At 29.4% G+C, this 21987-nt stretch overlaps 1 protein-coding gene across 1 annotated transcript in view; it reads right to left on the bottom strand.

Moving 5' to 3' along the window:
- Positions 1 to 17430, bottom strand: part of LOC113376109 (ionotropic receptor 25a-like) — a 28073-nt gene extending 10643 nt beyond the window's left edge. Inside the window, exons 1-11 of the mRNA XM_026616036.1 lie at positions 17298 to 17430; positions 15563 to 15766; positions 15331 to 15497; positions 15087 to 15266; positions 13619 to 13987; positions 13299 to 13520; positions 11882 to 11981; positions 9544 to 9721; positions 9036 to 9219; positions 7054 to 7175; positions 4739 to 4942 (exon numbers count right to left, since the gene is read on the bottom strand). Of these exons, the coding sequence (XP_026471821.1) occupies positions 4739 to 4942; positions 7054 to 7175; positions 9036 to 9219; positions 9544 to 9721; positions 11882 to 11981; positions 13299 to 13520; positions 13619 to 13987; positions 15087 to 15266; positions 15331 to 15497; positions 15563 to 15766; positions 17298 to 17430 (2063 nt within the window). The remainder of the gene's footprint in view (positions 1 to 4738; positions 4943 to 7053; positions 7176 to 9035; positions 9220 to 9543; positions 9722 to 11881; positions 11982 to 13298; positions 13521 to 13618; positions 13988 to 15086; positions 15267 to 15330; positions 15498 to 15562; positions 15767 to 17297) is intronic.
- Positions 17431 to 21987: the final 4557 nt, after the last annotated feature.

Here is a 21987-nt window from a genome sequence, read left to right as displayed (position 1 = left end):
CATGACATTTTTGACAGTATTCAGTATGATTCAGTAGCATAATGTATGCAAGTTGAAGAGTAACATGGCTTACCCATAACATTTTTCTGTTATGCGGCAGAATCGGTACCCTAAAATATGTTTCCAAGTGAAAAAGACTCTTGGCGAGCATTGTGCATCTAATAAAATAATACATAATCAATATTAGATTAATTATAATAATAAATTATTAAAATATAGATAGGTTAAGTCTATTTTCAGCACTGGGACGAGCCACCTGCAATATTTTTTTAAAAAAAACAAGAAGGTGCGGTACGAAAGGTTGAAAATCTCTGGGTTAGCAGGTGGGTTATCATTTAAATACGAGCGAAAGTTCTGATTGAGGTTTGATGAAAATTGACTTTTAAAAAAAATATTTTTATTATATTTTGAAATATTTGAAATAAATTTGAATGATATTGAAATTTTGAACTTTTTTTCAAAGTAATCGTGCTGCTTTAGCTGCGTAGAGACAAAATATCGAAGCGCATAAGCGCCGCGTCGCAGTCGAGCGGATAAACAATGTTACGTAACCCATAGAACTGCAAACAAAATTTATACTTATTATTAAAATCTCCATAAAATATGTGAGAATTTGATGTACGTATATTTAAAGATCATTTTTGACCGCTAAATGGCTTTTTACTCGATCTCTGAAATCGCTAAACCTGCTTTCCCAAAAATTTAATCAGTTCTTCATTTTATCAATAAAAGTAAAATGTTTTTTGAATGATTGACGACTCGAACTGCCTTCTTCAAAAACTAATCAGCACGTCTCCTTATCAAGACGAATCGAATGTTTTTTGAATCGTTCAAATCGGTCAAACCGTGCTCTCAAAATCGTCGACAAAAATTTGTATTCCAACACACACACATACATCCATTTTTTCTAAGGTATGTCAAAATGTTCAGGAAACGTAACGATATATAATTTCATTTTCAATTTCGATTTTTTGCGATTACTATAACTTACCCTACGGGTAATTTGAGTGAAAATAATCTAAAGAAAATAAGGTCGGAGATAAATAAGGAATATTATGGGAGCCTGAATTAAGTGGTAATATTCGAAAAAGTTTGTGGGTAGAACCTCAAAAAACATGAACCTGCGAAAGGAATTGCTCTTTAATAAGTCACCGCAATACAGGTACATTTATAGAGTATAGTGTAGAACAATATATTAATAAAACATTACCCCCCTCAGTAACTATTAGCCTATATAATGCTTATCATAATTGTTACGTTTCTATTAAATAGTCATAATTTTTAGTTTTATAGTTTGATTAATATACTGACACGAGGCGACGCCATGAATTTATCGAGACCCGTAATTATCGCATAATAGATTAATAAAGGCATAATTAGTCTAGTGCGTGCTGCACACAATAACGAATAACTTTACGACGTATGTAAATTAGATTTGAATATGACAGAAGTAGCATTTTGCATGCATACATGTACTAAGAACGTTCATTTGGAAGCAACGCTTAATATTGGTATATTTAAAAAATAAATATGTAAATGAAAAGTATAGTTAATTCAATTATATATACTTAATAGTCATACTAGCACCAATTAGGTTTAAAACCATATTCGTGTAGAAAATATGAAACAGGTGAAAATCGAATAGGTTGATAATTTTATTATAATAAGTAGGGGGAAGTTCCCAAGTGGCGGACACCTAAGGTTATTTATAAATAAATAAAAAATAATTTACGAAATGTTTATTAAATTATGATTTATGTTATATAACAAAGTTAGAAATCAAACTAATTTAACAAAACTGCAATCTTTGCTAAAAAATAATTAATACCATCAATCAAACTTTGGTATCAAAAGAATATGATTTTAACCAGTGGCACCTAGTACCGGACATTTCAAAATAACCTACATTGATCACATATGTAGCCATCTACACTGTCTCCACATATGTGTGTTTGACGAATATTCTTAGATATTGCAAAAAAGTCACTATTCATCCACCCTTTTGGCTGGGCCACACCGATGCTCTCAGCTGGTGCATTCATTATAAGCTTTTCATTCTTTGACTAGGAAATACCAAAAATGGGTGCATGTAGTGACCGTTAGCACTCATACAGAACAAAATTAAATAATTGAAATAAATTACGTAAATTCTCACAAGAAATATCAATATGTTTACTGTCCGGCACTAAGGGACGACTTAATGCACCTACTAAAATTGGTTAAAAGATCTAATAATATTTCACCATTTTACGGATAACAATCAAGTACAACTTTTATCTTTGCATACCACTCAAATGTAAATGCATAAATATGCTAGAATTACTTCCATTGATATTTAGGTGACGCCGTGATTTTGCGCCTGAAACAGGAAAGGTTTGCTCTCGCCGTGGCCGTGTGCGTCACAGACGAGGCTTGACGCTTGATCCTGTACCTGTGTGCCCCCGTGCCCCTTTCACTTGTATTTTGAAATGAAAAAATTTATACTCGCTTAAATAATACGTATTAAATAGAATGTCGGATACTTGGTGCCGTCCGGCGTTACGGGACTTTCCCCTACATAATATCAAAAAAAAATATATATACCTTTAAAAATATATCTTAGTTAGATCATGTGTGCCATAAACACCAATATTTTTTATATTATTTGATTGTAGGAAAGTGACAAGAACGGCTAGACCTGAATCAGATATCGATCCAGCTTCGAGTAGTTTGATGTCAAGCAGTAGTGATAATGGTTTTCACTTAGAAATATAGATAGCAATATCAATATGTTAATTATTAAATTAAGCAGTAGTGACATCGGTTTTCACTAAAAAATATTTCTGATCCGGCATTGCTGCATCAATAAAATATTCGTCCTATTACCGAAAATGTCATAATATTTCGAGATGCGACAACTGTTAGGGTTGCCATCTGTAGAACCGACTAGTATTAATTCAAAACAGCACAACAGCTTATATGACCCTGATCCCAGCAATGCCCTGATCCGGCATTGCTGCATCAATAAAATATTCGCCCTATTACAGAAAATGTCATAATATTTCGAGAGGTGACAACTGTTTGGGTTGCCATCTGTAGAACCGACTAGTATTAAGACAAATCAGCACAACAGCTTATATAATCTTTAAGTTTTATTTGCAGTTCAAAAATAATAATAAAAAAAGATTTGATCACAACTCAAGGATCTCATAAGCCGCTGCGATGATTTGACTTAACTTAATTTGCAGGTTCATGTAGATTGCAATATCTCAATATGATGAATTTTATTATTATTATTTTTGTAATAGAGGTGATTTTTTATTGATTTTTTATTAATGACAGACAAGGGTTATTTCCACTTGGAAACATTTGCTATCTATGATGTCACTCCTGGTTGACATCAAGCTGCCCGAGGAGGGTATCCAACTTGAGATCTATGATTGAGACCTAATCACGGAAAAGCCCATAAACACCAATATGCTTCAAAACCAACAGTCAAAAGATGCCGCTTAATAAGATCACTTATCGTCAGAAGTATTGATACAATCATTAATGAGCCGATTCTGCCGCACAACAGACCAATGTTATGGCAAGGCCATGTTACGCTCCAACTTGCATACATTAAGCTACTGAATCATACTGAATACTGCCAAAATATCATGTATTTGCTGTGCATTCAGGCGTTTTACACGTAAATTGCAACGTTACTCGTATGTTATGAAGCAGAGTCAGAAAGGCCCCGTTATCTAACATCGTTTTTTGACATTTGTGTGGTTTGTGGGTTAGGTTTTATATCTGACAAACTGAGAAAAATGCCTGACTGCACAGCAACCACATGGCTTTTGTCAATATTTAGAACGAATTGGGAAGTTCTTCATAATATAGCCTTGCCATAACATTGGTCTGTTATGCGGCAGAATCGGTCCATAAACTAAAATATAAGTAGTATATGTCAATCACAATATATTTGATTATCGATTAGGTCATTAAAAAAAAATTTTAAAAAATTTACATATAAACGTTTATATTGAAATTAAATGTATGTCTATGTAAGTTTAATCAAGATCTCCAATCAATGAAAAGCTGACCTTTGCACATGCAATATATAATAAATCTAGTTCTAATCCGGTTGGTGTATCATGATCATAGTAATATTCATATAGGAAAATTTACGAGAAAATGGGATACATCGGCGAAAATTGGCTAACGCTCAAGACTAACTGTCATAATTAAATAAATGATCGTTTTGTTCTATTTGCAACAACACTCCAGACATCTCTAGCAATAATCTATATGCGGTTCACGAGCCAAAAGTAATGTCTACGCATAAGATAAAACGGTTAGCGAAAGCGAAGGCACTTATAAATCAGAAGAGCTGGTGGAGAAATCGTTTAATAGTAATATTGTCGAAAATATGCCAGATCAGATTGCTGATATTTTCTAATTACCTATACAGGCTCGTAGAAGGAAGCAGAAAGTTTAAAAGAAAAATAGATAGGCCATACCAAATGGTGAAAAAAAGATTCAAGAATATGTAGTAGTAGCTGGTAGGTAACCGGTACTCCATTCATTTTTCTACTATAATTTTTCAGTTAATAAATGTTTGTTGAGAATTACATTTTGTTTTATTTTTCAAATCAAACATTTATAAATCGCATTGATTACTTTGAGGCTTTCAGTATTATTATTTTCAATAAATCCTCTACCAACTATCACTCTATTCATTACATGTGGGTTGTGTACTAATATTAGAACTCACTTGATTTCCGCCGAGTCGTGAATGAAAGCGAAGTCGGCGTCTTCATGTTGATTGACTTTTAAGAAGCCGACGGTAGCGTTTTCCACGGGCATCGATGAATTGATGGCCATCAAAATGTGGCCATATTGTTCCTTGATTGGATAATCCCAAACGCGATACTGGGTTTGGTCACTGGTGCTGTTTAGAGTAATTTCTTTCCAAACCCTAAAAAGATGAAAACCTTATTGTTACAAAAGTTCTTACTAAGTCCACACTGATATCTTTCACATTGATATATTTTATTTTATAAATTATCGCTAGTATCTTATGTAAAAATTTATGACGCAAAATTTTGGGAGTTCCTTCAAATCTTGGGAGCTTTCCTCGAGTTTGTACAGCTTATACAAATAATCGCATTATTACTAATAAGATGAGCATATTTTTTCAAGTCAAAACCGGGACAGTAATTTTTAGGTATGCTAATCAGGGTCGGGATATGGAGGGTTTTTTAAATGCCAAAACATTCTCTTTATAATTATTTAAAAATAATTAGCACTCATTCCAGACAGTGGAAGGGAGGGTTTTTTAAATGCCAAAACATTCTCTTTATAATTATTTAAAAATAATTAGCACTCATTCCAGACAGTCAAAAAGTTCATTTCCATATTTATTGTTAATTTTCGTAGAATTAAAAATAGAAGTTCAAAATTAAGAATGTGAAAGGCTATTTTAACCCGCCTTTTTCATGTTGTACATATCATTTTCAGATATTTGATGGTTAGTTGTAATTTTATTATCAAGTAAGTGCGAAGATTGAATTTATTCTATACTTTTCGAAAACCCGGGACAATCCGAAACAAAAGATATCCGGGACAAATATTGCTTTTAGAAAACCCGGGACACAAGGTGGAAATCCAAGACTGTCCCGGCCAAACCGGGATGTATGGTCACCTTATTACTAACATTTTGAAATATTCAGAGAATCATCAAAAAACTGTTCTTTTATTTGGTACTTTGGATTTAAAATTATTTTGTACATTGATTCATTTTTAAATTAATTCTTTTAAAAACCACTTGGCAAAAAATACGCTAGTTGTTTTTTATTATTAATAGAATAAATTCATCTCTGTAATTCTTCAATTATTGATTATGACAGTAATTGATATCTGATGAACAAATATGAAATGTAAAATTTATGATAATATTCGGGGTGTTCTTTTAAAATATTGTGGGATTCTTTGTTCAGCTTATATAAATAATCGCTTATTAATAATATTTTGAAAAAGAAAATTTTCTTTTTTTATTATTTGGTACGAATTTAGAATTATTTCTTTAAATTCTTTTAAAAACTACTTGACAAAAAAATTATGCTAAGTTTTTAAATCATCAATAGAAATTATTAGGTATTAATATATTTTAGTACTCAATTATTATTTATCAAAGTTACTAACATCTGATATTAAAATTTGTGATGCTCTTATTTTTTAGGTATTTCTTTAATTGTTGACGGATTCCGTTAATAGTAATATTTGGAAAATGATCAAGAAATGTTTCTTTTAATTAAATTTTGGATTATTTTATGCATTGATAAATTATCGTCAAAAAAATTACGCAAGATTTTTTAATTATTATTAAAGCTGATTATTAACTTAGTTTTTTAGTACTCAATTATTAATTATCAAAGGTACTGATATTTGATATAAAAATTTGTGATGCCTATAATTTGGGGAGTATACTTAAATGTTGGAGTTTTCCCTTATTGTACAACTTATACAATTAATTGCATAAATTGTAGGACTTTAAAGAATTTGGGAATATTTCAAGAATTTTCGATTTTTTTCCAAGAAATTCTTCTTTTTTCATTATTTTGTAACATATATTATCTTCATGTAGAATTATTTTGTACATTTATAAATGAATTCTTTCAAAAACCACTTCCAACAAAAAAATAGGTTCTAATGTAATTAATGTATTCTAAATAATTACGGAAATATTATTAATTATTAATACGAACATTGTTCTCATTCCAAAATTGTTTCTAAATATCACTAACTCGATAAAATTTCTTATAAAGCACATAATTCCCAAAAAATCAACTCTTAAAATTTGTAAAAAAAATGATTATTTGCACCAATCTGTTAAAAGTGCAAACTTGAAAATGCAATTCGAAAGCACTTATTATTTAAAAGTTAAAGCCTCATTATAGTAAAATTAACTGTAATTAGTAACTGTTTTTCATGATTTCCCACAATTGCCTATTAATTGAAGAAAAGGGTTCGACAACCCTAACAGTTGTATATGTTTGCAACAAAACCCTGCTGTGTTTTATACAGTACCGGTACAATGTGTCCTCTGCGAACTTCATGTTGATGAAATAGCGATGTGTGTCTGAATTCGCAACGACGGTGTAATTAATCCTGGATTGTCTGGCCAGTTGTTCCAATGACTGAACGGGCGCCTGGAATATATGAGACACGAATGCTTTATGATGGCGTGCGACGCATCGAATGGGGAATATGCATTTTTTTACTGTAGAAAAAAGCTTTTAATTGACCTGACTTATATACTAAATCTAAGACTAACGTAAATAAATTAATTATTTAATATAGCGCATTATTTAGTTGTTTAGAAGCACCAGGATTTAAATTTCTCTGATAAATTAATTATAGGACAGAGCAGTGCACAAAGGTCTAATTCATCTTTGAGCAAGTATATATTGTTAAAACCAAACCAATGATGTCACAACTAAAAATTACCAACAAACAACTATCTGACTGTGTTTAGTAAAACTCCAAGCAAATCCTTCATTATAGAAAAACTTCTAGCTGTTTTTCAAAAATTTGTCACATGGTCCGATTTACCCCATAACCGGGGTAAAATGAGACCATCATGGGATAAACAGGACCATTGTCTTATTTTAATTTTAAAGGAATTTTACATATTAATAGCTACGTTATTCAACTAATGCATCATATAAATTTTATGGGTGCATTTTTTAGAGATAACACTGTAAATAACCTTGATCGGGTATTTTGTCACATATATTTTTCAGCAAAGTTGAAATAGCTATTTATTTAATTTATATCTTGTAAAATTGCTTTTTTTAACATAATTTCTTTTTTATTAACTATTTTTTAGTGTTTAGACCAGGGCTTCTTATACTTTTGTCATTTGCGACCACATTTAAGATTGGGAGTTTCTTGACGACTCCATTTATAATTGCAAGTTTTGTTGACGACCCCACATAAATATAAAAAAAAAGAAATTATTATTTTTAGATGATTTATTATATATATACATAAGTAAGTTTAGAATTCGTTTTAAATCATACAAAAATCTAGACCTGATGTTATAAAATGATATATATTTTTGACATTAAGATCCCTCGCAACCTCATAATTTGGGCAACCCATAGTTTAAAAAGCAATGGTTTAGACCTTTGTCAGTAGAAAAATTCAAGTGGTTCTTTTTAGCCCAAGAATGTAAGCTTTTATAGAGGTTATATAAAAAAACTGTTGAATTTAACTGAAAATCAACAATACATCTTATAAAACAATTAAATAACGTATACCTAAAAATTGTATCAAGGTTCCGTAAACTAAACAACAGTGCTCACAAACAAAACAAATAACAACGAAAGAAAATACTTTTGTTATGGATTTTCAAACACTGCCGTTTTTCTCCCGAAAGCAACGTCGTAAGAATTAAGGTGATTGTTATACATGAAAAAAATCAACTCGTTTTAATTTTTGTAAAAAATCTGATTATTTGACCAATCTGTTAAAAGTGCATCACTTCACTTGTTCCTTTGTTGCGCTTTACTTTAGTTATACATGTTTTTCCCTCGATGATTATGAAATTTCTTCCCTTTATCAAATATTGTTGGTAAAAAAAAATTAATTTTACTGTTTTTTAAAATATCGGTGGAGGAACCTTTTGCCCGCCGACCTTTGAGCCTCGCTCAACCCTACGCATATATTGATTCACAACACAAAGATTTAGTAAATTTGGATCTATTTTTCTAGTATTTATTGCTAACTTCATACTGAATAATATGGATATTTTCATTCAAATCTTACAATCAGGGTAACCTAACAATATAACAATATATCATTCACGCAGATAAAAAATATTTCGCAAATTTCGAATATAAAAATACAACTTGAGATATAAGTTATAAACCAATAGTATATGAAATATGTTAACATTGACGAAGCATTTATAAATCTCGAAATACATAGTTCAAAATTAAACGAACCCTATAAAAGCTTCAGTCAGGTAATTAATTTTTTAGTCTTATTTCAATTATAAATTTTACCTGCATTCTCTCGACCGTTAAAAAGGCAGCCAAATTTGCGGTAAAAGTAGCCAACATAAGTACTACGAATAACCAATAAGCAGCAACCAATGTTCGTGCCGAAAGAGATTTTGGTGCTTCACCTCCTCCTTGCGGTGTAAACGACGTCAGTGCAAACCAAAAACTTTCTTTTAATGTGAAATCCCTGATAAATGTAAAATAATATAAATATAATAAAGAATTTATAGTAACTGCAATAATAATATTATGAAGAAGTAAATGACTCAATTTTATAAACTGAAATAAGTGCCTGGCAGTATCGAATAAAATGTGTAGTAATTATATAGTGCACTTTTAATTTCCAAACTGCAAGTTTTTTGTTAAGTAATCAGTTTGTCTAGTAAATTTTATCAAACTGATTTGCTCACATTTTAATATTTTGAACATTTTGCAAATTTTCACATTTTTTTAATATTATACATTTTATTATAAATACTTAATATTATAAATTTTTATCCATTTCATTTACCTGCACGGATAAGGATACGCTTGTTTATTATTTCTGGCACTATATGGTGAATATTTGTCCAGGAACCATATCATAATAGCAGTAAACACGAGAGCACCCACAATACTTAGCCACACTTCTAATCTTAGCACAGTCATGAACTTGAAAAGCGAAGTTTGTCGCACAGGTTTTCTCATCACTAGTTTAGATTACATACTATCATTTTCAAAATGTTCAATTAATAAAAATGGTTTTATAAACTAGTGGTGGATTGCAGTATGCTTTCCTATTTCTATGTAAGGGGCGTCCATTAATCACGTGAGATTTTTAGGGAGAGGGGGGGTTTGACAAAAAATCACAAAATATCACGTGGGGGAGGGAGGGGTATAGTAAGATATAACGTGTATTTATTTTTTAACTGATTTTTAAAAAAAATCAAGCATTTTCAAAAAAAAAAAAATACAGTTTTATCATGTAACGAAAAATACACGTGATGTTTGGTGGAGGAAGGGGGGGGGGGTAATTTTGAATATCACCGTGTATCACCAAGGAGGAGGGAGGGTCCAAAAATCCTTAAAAACTCGCTCACGTGATTAATGGACGCCCCCTAAGCATGACATAAAAAAATCAGGACATCGTGCCATCCAGCGCAGAAGCTTTATACCATTTTACAAGGACATTGTTATTATGTTTAAAATAGCATATTTCTTAATAGCAACATTCATTGTCAGTGTGAATTTTATTAGCATACTTTAAATATTATTTGCTGGTATTAAATCCGAAATAATGCATGTAAAAACACTATCCCAATTTTTCAAATTTCTCAATGTAATGTGTGATTTGAGTGTTTATTTAGTATTAATGCGTGTCTTATAAGTAATATTAGACTTCCCACATTTTGGAACAAACAATAATATTTTGTAATTATAAAAAATATTTTATATTATATATATATATATAAATGAATGCAGGTATTATTGGATGTACCTAGTTAACTTCCCGTAGGGTAAGTTATAGTAATGGGCCAAAAATCGAAAATGATGATTTTTGCCTAATTTCATGTTCCAGAGGTTTCTAAATATTTTGGCATACCTCAGCAAAAAATTGACGTGTGTGCGTGTGTGTATGTACGTGTGGATACAATTTTTCGTCGACGTTTTCGGTAGTACCGCTCAACCGATTTGAGTGATTGAAAAAGCAATCGATTCCTACTAATGGGGATTAGTGCTAATTAGTTTTTCAAAAAACATTCCATTTGTAATGATGGGGAGAAGTAGTGATTAGTTTTTTGCAAAGACAGTTTTTGAAGATACGAAGCTAAATGTGTAAAAAAAAAAGCAGCTTTTGAGAAAATGAAGCATTCGATTTCAATGATTCAAACAACTTTTTACTTGTGTGGATAAAACAATTGTTGTTGGGAAAAGCAAAAAAAAATTATTTTTTTTTAATTTACAAAAAAAAATATATCGAAAATAATTTTGATTTCAATTTTAATTCTAGCTGAAATACTTAAAATAAATAATTTTAACTTTGCAATTCAGTTTATATAACTCTTAGAATTATGAGGAAAGATTCTTCATTCTAACTCATATTCAAAGGGGATCATTAAGTTTTGTTTATTTACTTTTCATGTGAACTTATATAAACATTATCGTCTAATTTATAAGCTTTTATATTTTGTCTATAAAATACAAATGATGAAAGTTCCAGTATTTATAATAATATATTTGACAACATTAAATATTCTTCGATTATATTATTATAGTACGGATTTGCCTTAAGGCACGATGCCATTCACCACTAGTTCTTTTATTTGATTTGTGGAATTTTATATAAGTAGAAGTAGGGTAGTTTGAGAAACAGTGATTCACCCTTGTTTTTCTTATTGCGGTGCATTTATTTCAATATTGAATATTTAAATAAATAAATAACAAATGTTTTAGTTCATAAGTCATCAACGTGAGATGAAACAAAGAACGAAAAACAAAGCCACGAAAAGCACTTACAATGTAAGGCGACGGCACCGTATGCAACATATAATCGAAAATATTATTTTTGAAATTTCCTACAGTAAAAATAAAATAATAAAAAGAAAAGAAATTGTGTTTATTAATCACTTAAAAATTGTTCTATACTTATAGTAGTATTTGTACACTAAAGGTAGAAAGAAAGGGCCAGAAAATGATTATATCAATGTCATTCAAATACTAATTGTGCTAGAACAACTGACAATGAGTTTCATAAAATGCCCAAAACGCAGTTTTCCTAATCTGCAAAGCCATCGAAAGTTTTCAATAAAAGTAATGACTGCTTTATTGACAATTTATGAAACGAAGCTAGATTTCTATCAACCACTTACCGATCAATATTCCTGATTGCTCAAAGTAGGGCGCCACGAAATCTATTACCTCTTCGCGCTCGGAAGTCATCGTAAGAGAAGCTACTACCATATCAGTTTCCTAAGAAATTAAATTAAAATGATTAAATATTTCTGAAATAGATATCACAACAAATAAAATGTTCCCCTACAATAATTGGGATTCTAATTAAATCACCACATATTAACTAGGGTTTGTCGGTTTTCAAAAACCGGTTTTAAAAACCGGTGTTTTGGCGAAAATTATAAAAATCGAAAACCGGTTTTTTAGTGGAAAAAATCGGTTTTCACTGTATAAATGGAAAATGACAAATATAGCCAAATATAAAAGATAGATGAAAGCGTTTTGATTTTTGAAATCATATCAGTTCAATAACATTTGATATCTTATCAGTCTGCAATTGTTCCCAGAAAAATTTTGTATATATTAATTTAGATTTTTATACCAGCAGTGTATATATTAATTTAAATCAGTGTGACTTCTTCTTGAAGAAGTAACTTCCTCTACTCAAACTTAAAAAAAAAGAGTTTTAAACCCTAGAAGCCACAAATTAAAGAACAAAAAACTTAGAATTATTATATCAGACTTTAAAAACAATTAAGAATAATTTAGTCGCAAGTATGAGAGTATTTTCTATTTCAGGAAATATTGCGAGTAAACAAAGGGCACGTCTAAGTAGCAATTCGATAGACGTTCTAAGTTTTTTTAAATCATATTTTATTAAACAAAAAAACAAATGTTTAAAATTAATTAATTAAAATTGCTCGGAACAGACAATACCCAAGTTTAGCTTAATTGTTTTTAAAACTAAAATTGATATTAACAAGTATATATCAACATGTATCCAACATTTTTTTTTTAATTTAATGAATTTTTTTAATTTAAAAATGTATTATTTTAATTTATTCGAAAACTTTCCTTTTACTATAATAAAAATATTTTTATTCTTATATGTGAAAATGGCAAGAATAACGCATAATTATTTTCAAAGTTCAAAGTCCACATAAACTATTATTTTTTAGTTCTACTAATTAAAATTAAAATAATTTTGTTTACTATCTATAAAGTTGAACAATAAATAAATTCAGTCAAATACTGCTCTAAATTACACTAAATTTGCGGATAAATTACAGAATATTCGAGCAAAAATTTATTTTCTATATAAAATTCGAAAACCGGTTAAAACCGGTTTCTTAGTAAAATTAAAATTCAGAAACTGGTTTTCTGAAATATAGGTTTTTGTATAAACCCTAATATTAACAAACACCAGTTAAAAGTCTAATAAAAGTAATTAAATATATTTTGATATAATCACTTTTAAAATTTTAATAATAAACTTGTACTGGTTTTTAGGTAAATGGATGTTCAAATTATAGTAATGATTGTATTATATCTTACCCCAGAAGCCAAATCTCCCACCAAGCCGTCCCAAGTGCCATCCCGGGCACGAACACCAAATGAATTATCTTTCGGAACAACTAATTCGTAATCAAAATTCATGTCAACCGATAGTTTTTCAATAAGATCGATGCAATATCCTTCCCATTTATCGGTGCCATCCGGATTTTTCACTATTGCACCAGTCTCTGGATTGGTCACTCTGTATGCCCACGGGATAGCCTAAAGCAAAGATAGAAATTAATTAATTAATTAAAACAGACAAAATGTGCATAAAGTTGCATTTCATTAAATGCGTTTATTCAAATAAGTTTTATTACCTGTGCTGTTCCTATCCTAAAAAATCTTTTAGTCGAAATAAGCTGTTTATCCGGCAGCATATTTAAATTATAGGTCAGCGTCCAATTGGCAATTGGATCAAGATCGTCTGTTTCGTTGACAACACTGACATCCCACATCATTTCATAAGTGATAGTAAATTGGTCTCCGTACATGACAAGACCAATGTCGTCATTTACTTCACTTGTTACTTTTCCTAGTAATTCATATCTGGTGCTATTTTTAAAATCATCTCCTGTCTCTACATTGTCGCACGTTATTACAGTAGTAAGTTCACTTCCACCATTTGGAAGCATTGAAATACTTCGGGCTAGTACCGAAAACAAGAGACCGAGAAAGGCGCGCTGGATCTGATAATAAAAATAGAAAAAGAAATATTTGAAGATGTCCAGAAAATATTATATATAATATATTTAAAATCAAAATTGTGCAAACATTATTATGCCATGCAATATACAAATATTAACCCTTTCCACTCGCGAATTCCGAGATTTATATGAATTTTGCCGCCGGAGCGGCGGCATCCGAGTGGAAAGGGATAAAACTGTCTGCGCATGGGTATTCAATGATAGTATTGGCTCTGATAAGCAATAACTGATTGATGATATAAAGCGGATCCTTAAATAATAAAATACAGGTAACCTATGCGGGGGTTACTTTACGAAAAAGTAGCGTGTTATACGGGACAAGGAACTAGTACAAAAAGAGAAGTTACGTTCCAAGAATTCAAAAAAACAATAATTTTTTTAAGAAGTAATATATATTATTGGATTTTTTTTTTGTCATAATTAACTGGTAAGTGCTATCCAACACGATCCTTTTTTGCAAGATATCCTCATCCTCTGATCAGTTTTCTGTACTAGCTTCAGATCTTTGCATTATTTTTTGCAAAAAAAAAATATATATTTCCGATAAGTTACTTTTAGCGAAAAGATATTCATATATTAACACATGCAAATAATTAACTTCATTAAAATTTTAAGCTCATTTTATTTAAAGGATCTTTGTTTAAGACTAATTGACTAATTGTTCGGGTAACCCTAGAATTTATCTATAAAACGTACTCGAATAAAAAGTCTCAAATATTAGTTATTTTTGCATTAGTTTCACATATTTATTGAGCTATTGTACTGTGATTTTACTATTTTTAGATTAAAGAAAGTTTGATTTGCATAGATTTTACTATAATTTTTATTTTATTAGGGTTTTGCTCAATTCTGAAACCGTGTTAGAGCGAATCCGTGTTATAGAAGTACCGTGTTACGCGGGGGTTACCTGTATATAAAATATTGACTAACAAAAAATAAAAAAACCTGTCATCGATAACCGACATTCATTTGCGGATAAAACTTTCTTCATCAAAGCCCACAATTCTTCATCAAAGTGGAATGCTTGATTTTGTAATGTGAATGTATGACATCAACAATAGTTATTATCAATAATATTCACCTTGAAATCTTCTGGACAAGTACAATCACCTTCAATATGAAGTAATTTGCAGCATATTTGGTTTTGTAATGTAATTAAACTGATGTTATAGAAATCTTTATAATCAAATTGTGATGATTTAAAATCCATAAAAACGAGATTCCATCGATCCAGTCTATTAGCTACATCACTTACAACGGCCTATATTAAATAATCGTAAGTATTAATATTAAAATTTATAAGACATGATTCAAGCTTAACATACCGTTTTAAATAATTTAATCATATTAGGCGTAGTAGCAAATATCGCATAATACGATGGGGTTGGCCTTATATTCAATAAGCTTCTAATTGAATCTTTGTCTAAATTGTCTAGAACTATAACTCGTAGAACAGATGTCGACACCAAATAATACAATCCTTGATTTAATTCTATAATAATGAATCTTATAAAAAACCGTTTTTATTGAAATAAATTAAATAGGTTTTCGACGTACCGCTTTCATCTTGAAATATTAGAGCAGCGTCACTCCCCGATCTTTCCATTAGATAATCGTCAAGAACTCTCACAAAGGGCTGTAATGAAATATCAGCTCTGTAATATGGTACACCGGCCTGATCGGACATCACGTGAGCTTGATGCCATCCCGTCCAGGTTAAATCTAATGTTAAACTGATTCCTTTCGCCATTGCTGCGCATACTAATAATTGAAAATTAATACAATTATTAAACAGTTGAATTAGTGATAAAGCAGTTGATATAGTGACATGTTTTTAGCTCACTAAATCAACTACCTTATTATATTTTAAAAATATTCGACTGAACAATAATTTTAAAAATAATTCTGGATTAAATCGCCGCTGAGTTATAAACTCTTGTATTAAAAGTTTTCAATATATAGTTAATTTATAATAGTGCAAACAATTATATTGCAAAAATCAAATTATATCACAACAAATAAAATATATCAAACAAACAACTCTGACTATGTTCATTCTAATTCATCATTGTAGAAATGTGTTTTAATTGCTGTTTTTCAACCCCATAGGCGGGGTAAAATATGATGGCCAGGTGGCAAATAGATCTAATATTATTATTTTTAAAGTTATATTCTTATTTTTAAAGAGATTTTACTTTAATAATAGTTACATTAATCAACCAATGCAAAATATAATGCAAATATAAATTTTGGGTACATATTTTACAGAGATAACACTGTAGGTATATCTGTAACTTGATCTGGTATTTTGGCAGAAATATTCATTAGCAGAGTTGGAGAAACTATTAATTTAATTTATCTTTTGTAAAAAATTTTTAATTTAATTTACTTTTTTATTCACTATTTTTCATTGTTTACACCTTTGCCAAGATAAAGGTTCAGTTGGTCATTTTTATCCCAGCCACGGGTAAGCTTTTATAGAGGTTATTTAAAAAATGGTTAAATCTTACAAATAACAATACATTTTATGAAATATTTATATAAGGTAGATCTAATAATTAAATTAAGGTCTCGCAAACAAAACAACAAAGCTCACGACCAAAAAACTAAACACGAAATAAAATACTTTTGCTATGGATTTTCAAACATTGCCGTTTATCACCCCATAGCGATATCGCAAGAATAAAGGTGATAGCTCGTTATATATATTTTTTTCTCTACTTTCAAATATTGTTGTGAAAAAATTCTTTCCTTTACTTGTTTGTGAGATATCGATGGTAGGTAGATCCCTCTCCTCTTCTTTTTATAGTTTATTTGTCAAGTCAATAATGGCTAATTTGGCAATCACAATAATGTTGTTTTGCCATGTCTTTTGATTTAACAATAAATATATACAAATGAAAAGAAAAGCAAAATGCTTATTGCAATGCTTAATAAATTAAACAATACTGAATATAATTTACCTTGCTCTTGAAAGTGCATAATAGATTGATTTTGATCGTAATAATCAACATGATTAGATTTAGCCAAAAATTTTAGGCCTATTACGAATTTGCTTCTCAACAATATAGATTATTAATACCATTGTTAGTTTTATATTTTTTCAATTTTTTTAAAAGTTTGTAGAGAACCCACTTTTGTATAACTATATAATAATTAACATCCTAAACAAATTATTTATTTACTGAAACTAAATATTATTAAAGTAGAGTTTTAGTGAATTTTCAAAATAATTGAAATAATTAAAATAAATAATTCGAATAACAAAGCAAAATAATTAAAATTCACTTACGCATAGCCATGCTTTCTTTCTCCCCATCTCTCATTACAATTACGGTTTCGTCGTTGATACGCAATCGCCCGTTCAGAGATTCCTCTGCCTGCTTAAGAGAACTTGCAATCCACCCTGGGACTTCATCTCGCATGTCTTCTATCAAAATTACTGCAAAAAAAATACACAAATATTATTTGCTAGTCATTTGGAAATCTAAAAATTTAGCAGATATTTTTATTATTTCAAAAATAAAATATAGGAACCGGCAAGGCTCCAACTTCCAAACATTAGGCTGGAAGTGAATCATACTGAATACTGTCAAAATGTCATGTATTTGCTATGGATTCAGGCATTCTACGCATAAACTGCAACGTGACTCATATGTTATGAAGCAGTGTCGGAAACACCCTGTATCTAAGATCGTTTTTTGACATTTGTGGGGTTTTTAGGTTGAGTTTTGCATCTGACAACCTGAGAAGTACCCTGACTGCACCATGGCTTTTTCAATATTTAGTATGAAAAATTCTTCATAATATGGCCTTGCCATAACATTTTTTTGTTATGCGGCAGAATCTGCCTCATAGTGTAAAAACATAATTTTGTATAAACATTGTGTATAGTGCAACCTAATATATATTAGGCATTAGGTAAACCTAATATGTATTGATTTCGGAATTATTTAAATTATCCACATTGATTGAATATTAAAAAATCTATTATTAAATAATCAGGAAATACAAAATAATCTTCTACTATACTTTTTTTAGTATAAAATCTCGGTGAAGATATCAGAACAATATTCGCTCTGGCAAAAATTCAATCATCAATCAACCAAGATTAAAAGTCTATTTTAAACTAAATCATTTTGCAAATAGGAAAAACAGATAAATAAATATGATGAAACAATATTATCATTTTCTAAAACTATTAAAGATTACTTACTGATGGTATAAATAAATAATATTAGTATGAAGAAAATAAAATAAACAGAAATAATGGCAAAATGGTATCCGGAAAGTAAAAAAATAGTGCGGGAAACTAAAAACAAAATAACCTGTTAGCCAGGCAGGAGGCGTATATTTTTGATCGACTATTAAACTTGTACTTGTGTGCTTTTTTGTACTTCAAAAATATTAATAATCAATATATATTTTATAATTATTTTTTCATTTCGTATCAACAAAATATAAACATATAAAATTATAGAGACAGCACACGCCCGGTTAACAGGTTAATGACAAAAGTGAAAAAAATGAAGTCAAAAAAAAGTAGAAAACAATAGTAAAAATTTTCAGAAATAATCTCAGAATATAACTTATAGTATATTTAGCTTTTTTTTACTCAAGATATGTCTACCTTTAAATTATACATCTAACGAAATTTTATCATTATTGCTTAGTTTTGAAAACCGAACAATATTTTCTCTTTGTTTGCGATAAGTCATATAAAAATAATAGTGTGTCTCTCGAAAGATAATCTAATAATAATAATCATATTTTTTGTATGTATGATAGTAAATATTATAAAGATCACAAAAAAAGTGTTCTTCAACTAGAATTTATCTAAAACATGGCAAAACGCTTAAACTAAATAAGATTTAATCCGCCACTTTATCACTAAATATCCCAAAAAATATATAACCAAAAATTATAATTTTTGTCAGTCTATATATCGATTTAACTTCCTCCGGGTCAACTATTCTATTGTCCCAACCTTTTGTTGATTGCAAACATAAGGCATAGCAAACTTTATTAGTCAATAGATAATATTGTCACATATTGTGTATATTTTGTGAGCCTAATCAATAAAATAATGTTTTCAAACAGTTACAATGTGTGGGCAACAGAGCTTAATTATTCAAGATGTGACATCCACGGTCATGTATAAAAAATCCACACTAAAGATTTTAGATAAATATTATCGGTGAAAATGGAACAAAAAAATTATTAATAAAATAATAATTTATTACATAGTATAGAATTCGAGTTTGGAAAATATATCGATTTAATTTTTTTATGTATTTTAAGTTTTTAAATAAAAGTAAACTAAAATATTTGTAAATTATTAACACGCTAAATAGAGAGCCTAGTCATGTAATTATTGAATTTGTTCACGATAATTTGGTGTTAAGGAAAACACAATAATTTGTTTGTGCGCCTACACAATTCTTGTTATATAATATAATAAAAATAGATTATATTATTCTTTATATGTCATAACGTTTATATTTAATTGTTTGATTTACTAATTTTATTTGTTCAAATGAAGAATGCATATTGTAAAAAATTGGCATACACTTTTCTAAGTTACCTTTCAATATTTGATGTTATTTACATTTATTGATGATTTTCAAATATATTTAAGACTACCACTTTGGCAACATTCTATATCCTATCTTCCAGGAATAATATTCATACTCTCTAAAATACTTTGTTGTTTATACTTCATACTCTCTAAAATACACATGTTGCAAAAATCTATTGATTAAACCCACAGAATTTATATATTAAAAATAAAATTGTAAATATGATAAAAAACGTGAATCAAATATCGCAGACATGCAAAATTAAATTAGCTTGCTTTCTATTCATTAAGGGACCAATATTAATAATTATATATGACACTAATTTCACTCGCCCTAAAATATATTCACCATTGAATATCATTCCTTGAATATATAATTTTGGCGATTATTCCTTGATCCTGTAATTAAATCCACGTTTTAATTCTCACCAAAAGGTAATTTTAAATATAGAAGACAATTAAATATCTGTTTGCCGAGTTAGCAAAATGGTAACTGTCCTAGGTTCGATTCTTGATACCTTAAGGGGGTATTTATGTAATTACAAAGTATATAAGGAATAGGGTAGATGCACCGAACTTCCTATACATTTGCCAAACATGTACAATAATTTAGAGTAGCATTGATCTTCTCTGTCCAAATTTATTTAGATATTTCCGTTTTTTAGATGAATCTACAAATTTGGACAGAAAAAGGGGATGGCAAATATTACTCTGAATTGTAGATGTTTTGCAAGCAAAAACATTGTATTTTGATTTAAAAATATATTAAAACTTCGATTGTTGTTATAACTAATTCCAAAAAAAAACAAAATCTTATTCTCATTTTAAATTAATCCTAATATTTTTACCAAATATTTATTTCATTTTCCTTATTTTGGAAAACTTATTCTGTTGGGCAGATGTCAATATCAAGTTACTACAATTGAAAAAAATGCATTAAATTGTATTAAACAATGCAAGCAAAAATGCCAAGCAATGGTCAATAAAATTAAGAAAAGTAGCATTAGTAGTAAAATCCGTAAAAAAAACTAACTAAAACTGAGCCTATTCAATAATAATTTATAAAAGTACATGGGCTATCTATCACCATATCCTCTGTATAAATTATACTAGATCCTTGGCCATGTAAGGCTAGGTAAGTAAAAATTAATAAAAACCTACCATATTTTTCGTAAAAGTAAAACTTCAAAAAATCTAAAGTGAATCATCAGATATAACTGATCTAATAAATTAGTTTGTCAGAAAAAGGAAAAAAGTGTGTGGATTTTATTTGAATTGTTTGGAAAAAGTATATAATTATCATGAATAAATATTTATTTTTATTTTTAGATTTTATTTTAATTTGTGAGAAATCTTTACCGTAAGGGTAAAATAAAACCCTTAAAATATGTCCTATCTAAAAAAAATCCTATGTAAAACTTTCTTTTCTGTAAAAAACTTAATATTTTTGTGCCTTCTATATTATTCAACTAGTAAACTAATTATTAAAAAAATATTAGAACGGATTGGGTACGGTTGGGCCACTTTTTTATCAGCAATAATTTTCTTAATTTACCATTGAGCTGGGATAAAAGTAAATCAAATGATAATTTGAACATTTGTTCACATAAAAAAACTGAAATACTATCCTTAAATACGATGGGTCGGTTATAAAATCAAATCATACAAGAGAAAGGTGAGTGTCACAACCGTCCACACCCGACGGACGGTTGGGACAGACTTAAAAATATGTTCAAAAACAATAGATATAAACACCAAAATGGTTTATAACGACTTTTACTGTCGTTAATGACAATAATATGTTACACAACACAACATTAACATTTAAACAAAGCTTATAAATAAAATATAATAAAACATAATTTTTTAAACAAGAATTCTTTGGGAATTTTTCTTTTCTTGTATTAAATTTTGCCTTTCCTTTCTCTTTCATATTTTGTTAGTTAAGTTAAGTTAGATGTTTTTATCTGTTTAATCTTCACCTATAAAGGACAAGAAATACATATCACAACCGTACCCACCAAATTTGTCACAACCGTACACAACGTACATTTTTGAAAACAAGTCATCATTGGGAGCTAAATTATCTAAGCAAAAACTAATTGCTGGTAAATAACTACGAAAATTCAACTTACAGCAAAATCACAAACAAAGTGATCTATCTGTATACAATTAACAGTTGTTATTAAAAGAATTTGAATATAAAAACTTACTTTTAACTCTTTAAAAGCAAGAACAGATCATGTTAATGTAAGGCACTGACTGAAAGCAATTGTGGGAACTTGTTCGAACAAACATACTTCATCTTTCTCCTTTGGACCCTATCTCAAAATTCGTATAATGTAGCTATTATGGCGACTGTCACTACCCTGGCACAACCGTACCCAGTCTCTTCTACTCTTAA

Source organism: Ctenocephalides felis, unplaced genomic scaffold (genome assembly GCF_003426905.1).
Source record: "Ctenocephalides felis isolate EL2017-DRISC unplaced genomic scaffold, ASM342690v1 CF-g0.4_SCAFFOLD_01886, whole genome shotgun sequence".
Lineage (NCBI taxonomy): Eukaryota > Metazoa > Arthropoda > Insecta > Siphonaptera > Pulicidae > Ctenocephalides > Ctenocephalides felis.
The sequence above is the reverse complement of the archived record's forward strand: the minus strand, read 5'-3'. Positions and strand labels throughout refer to the sequence as shown.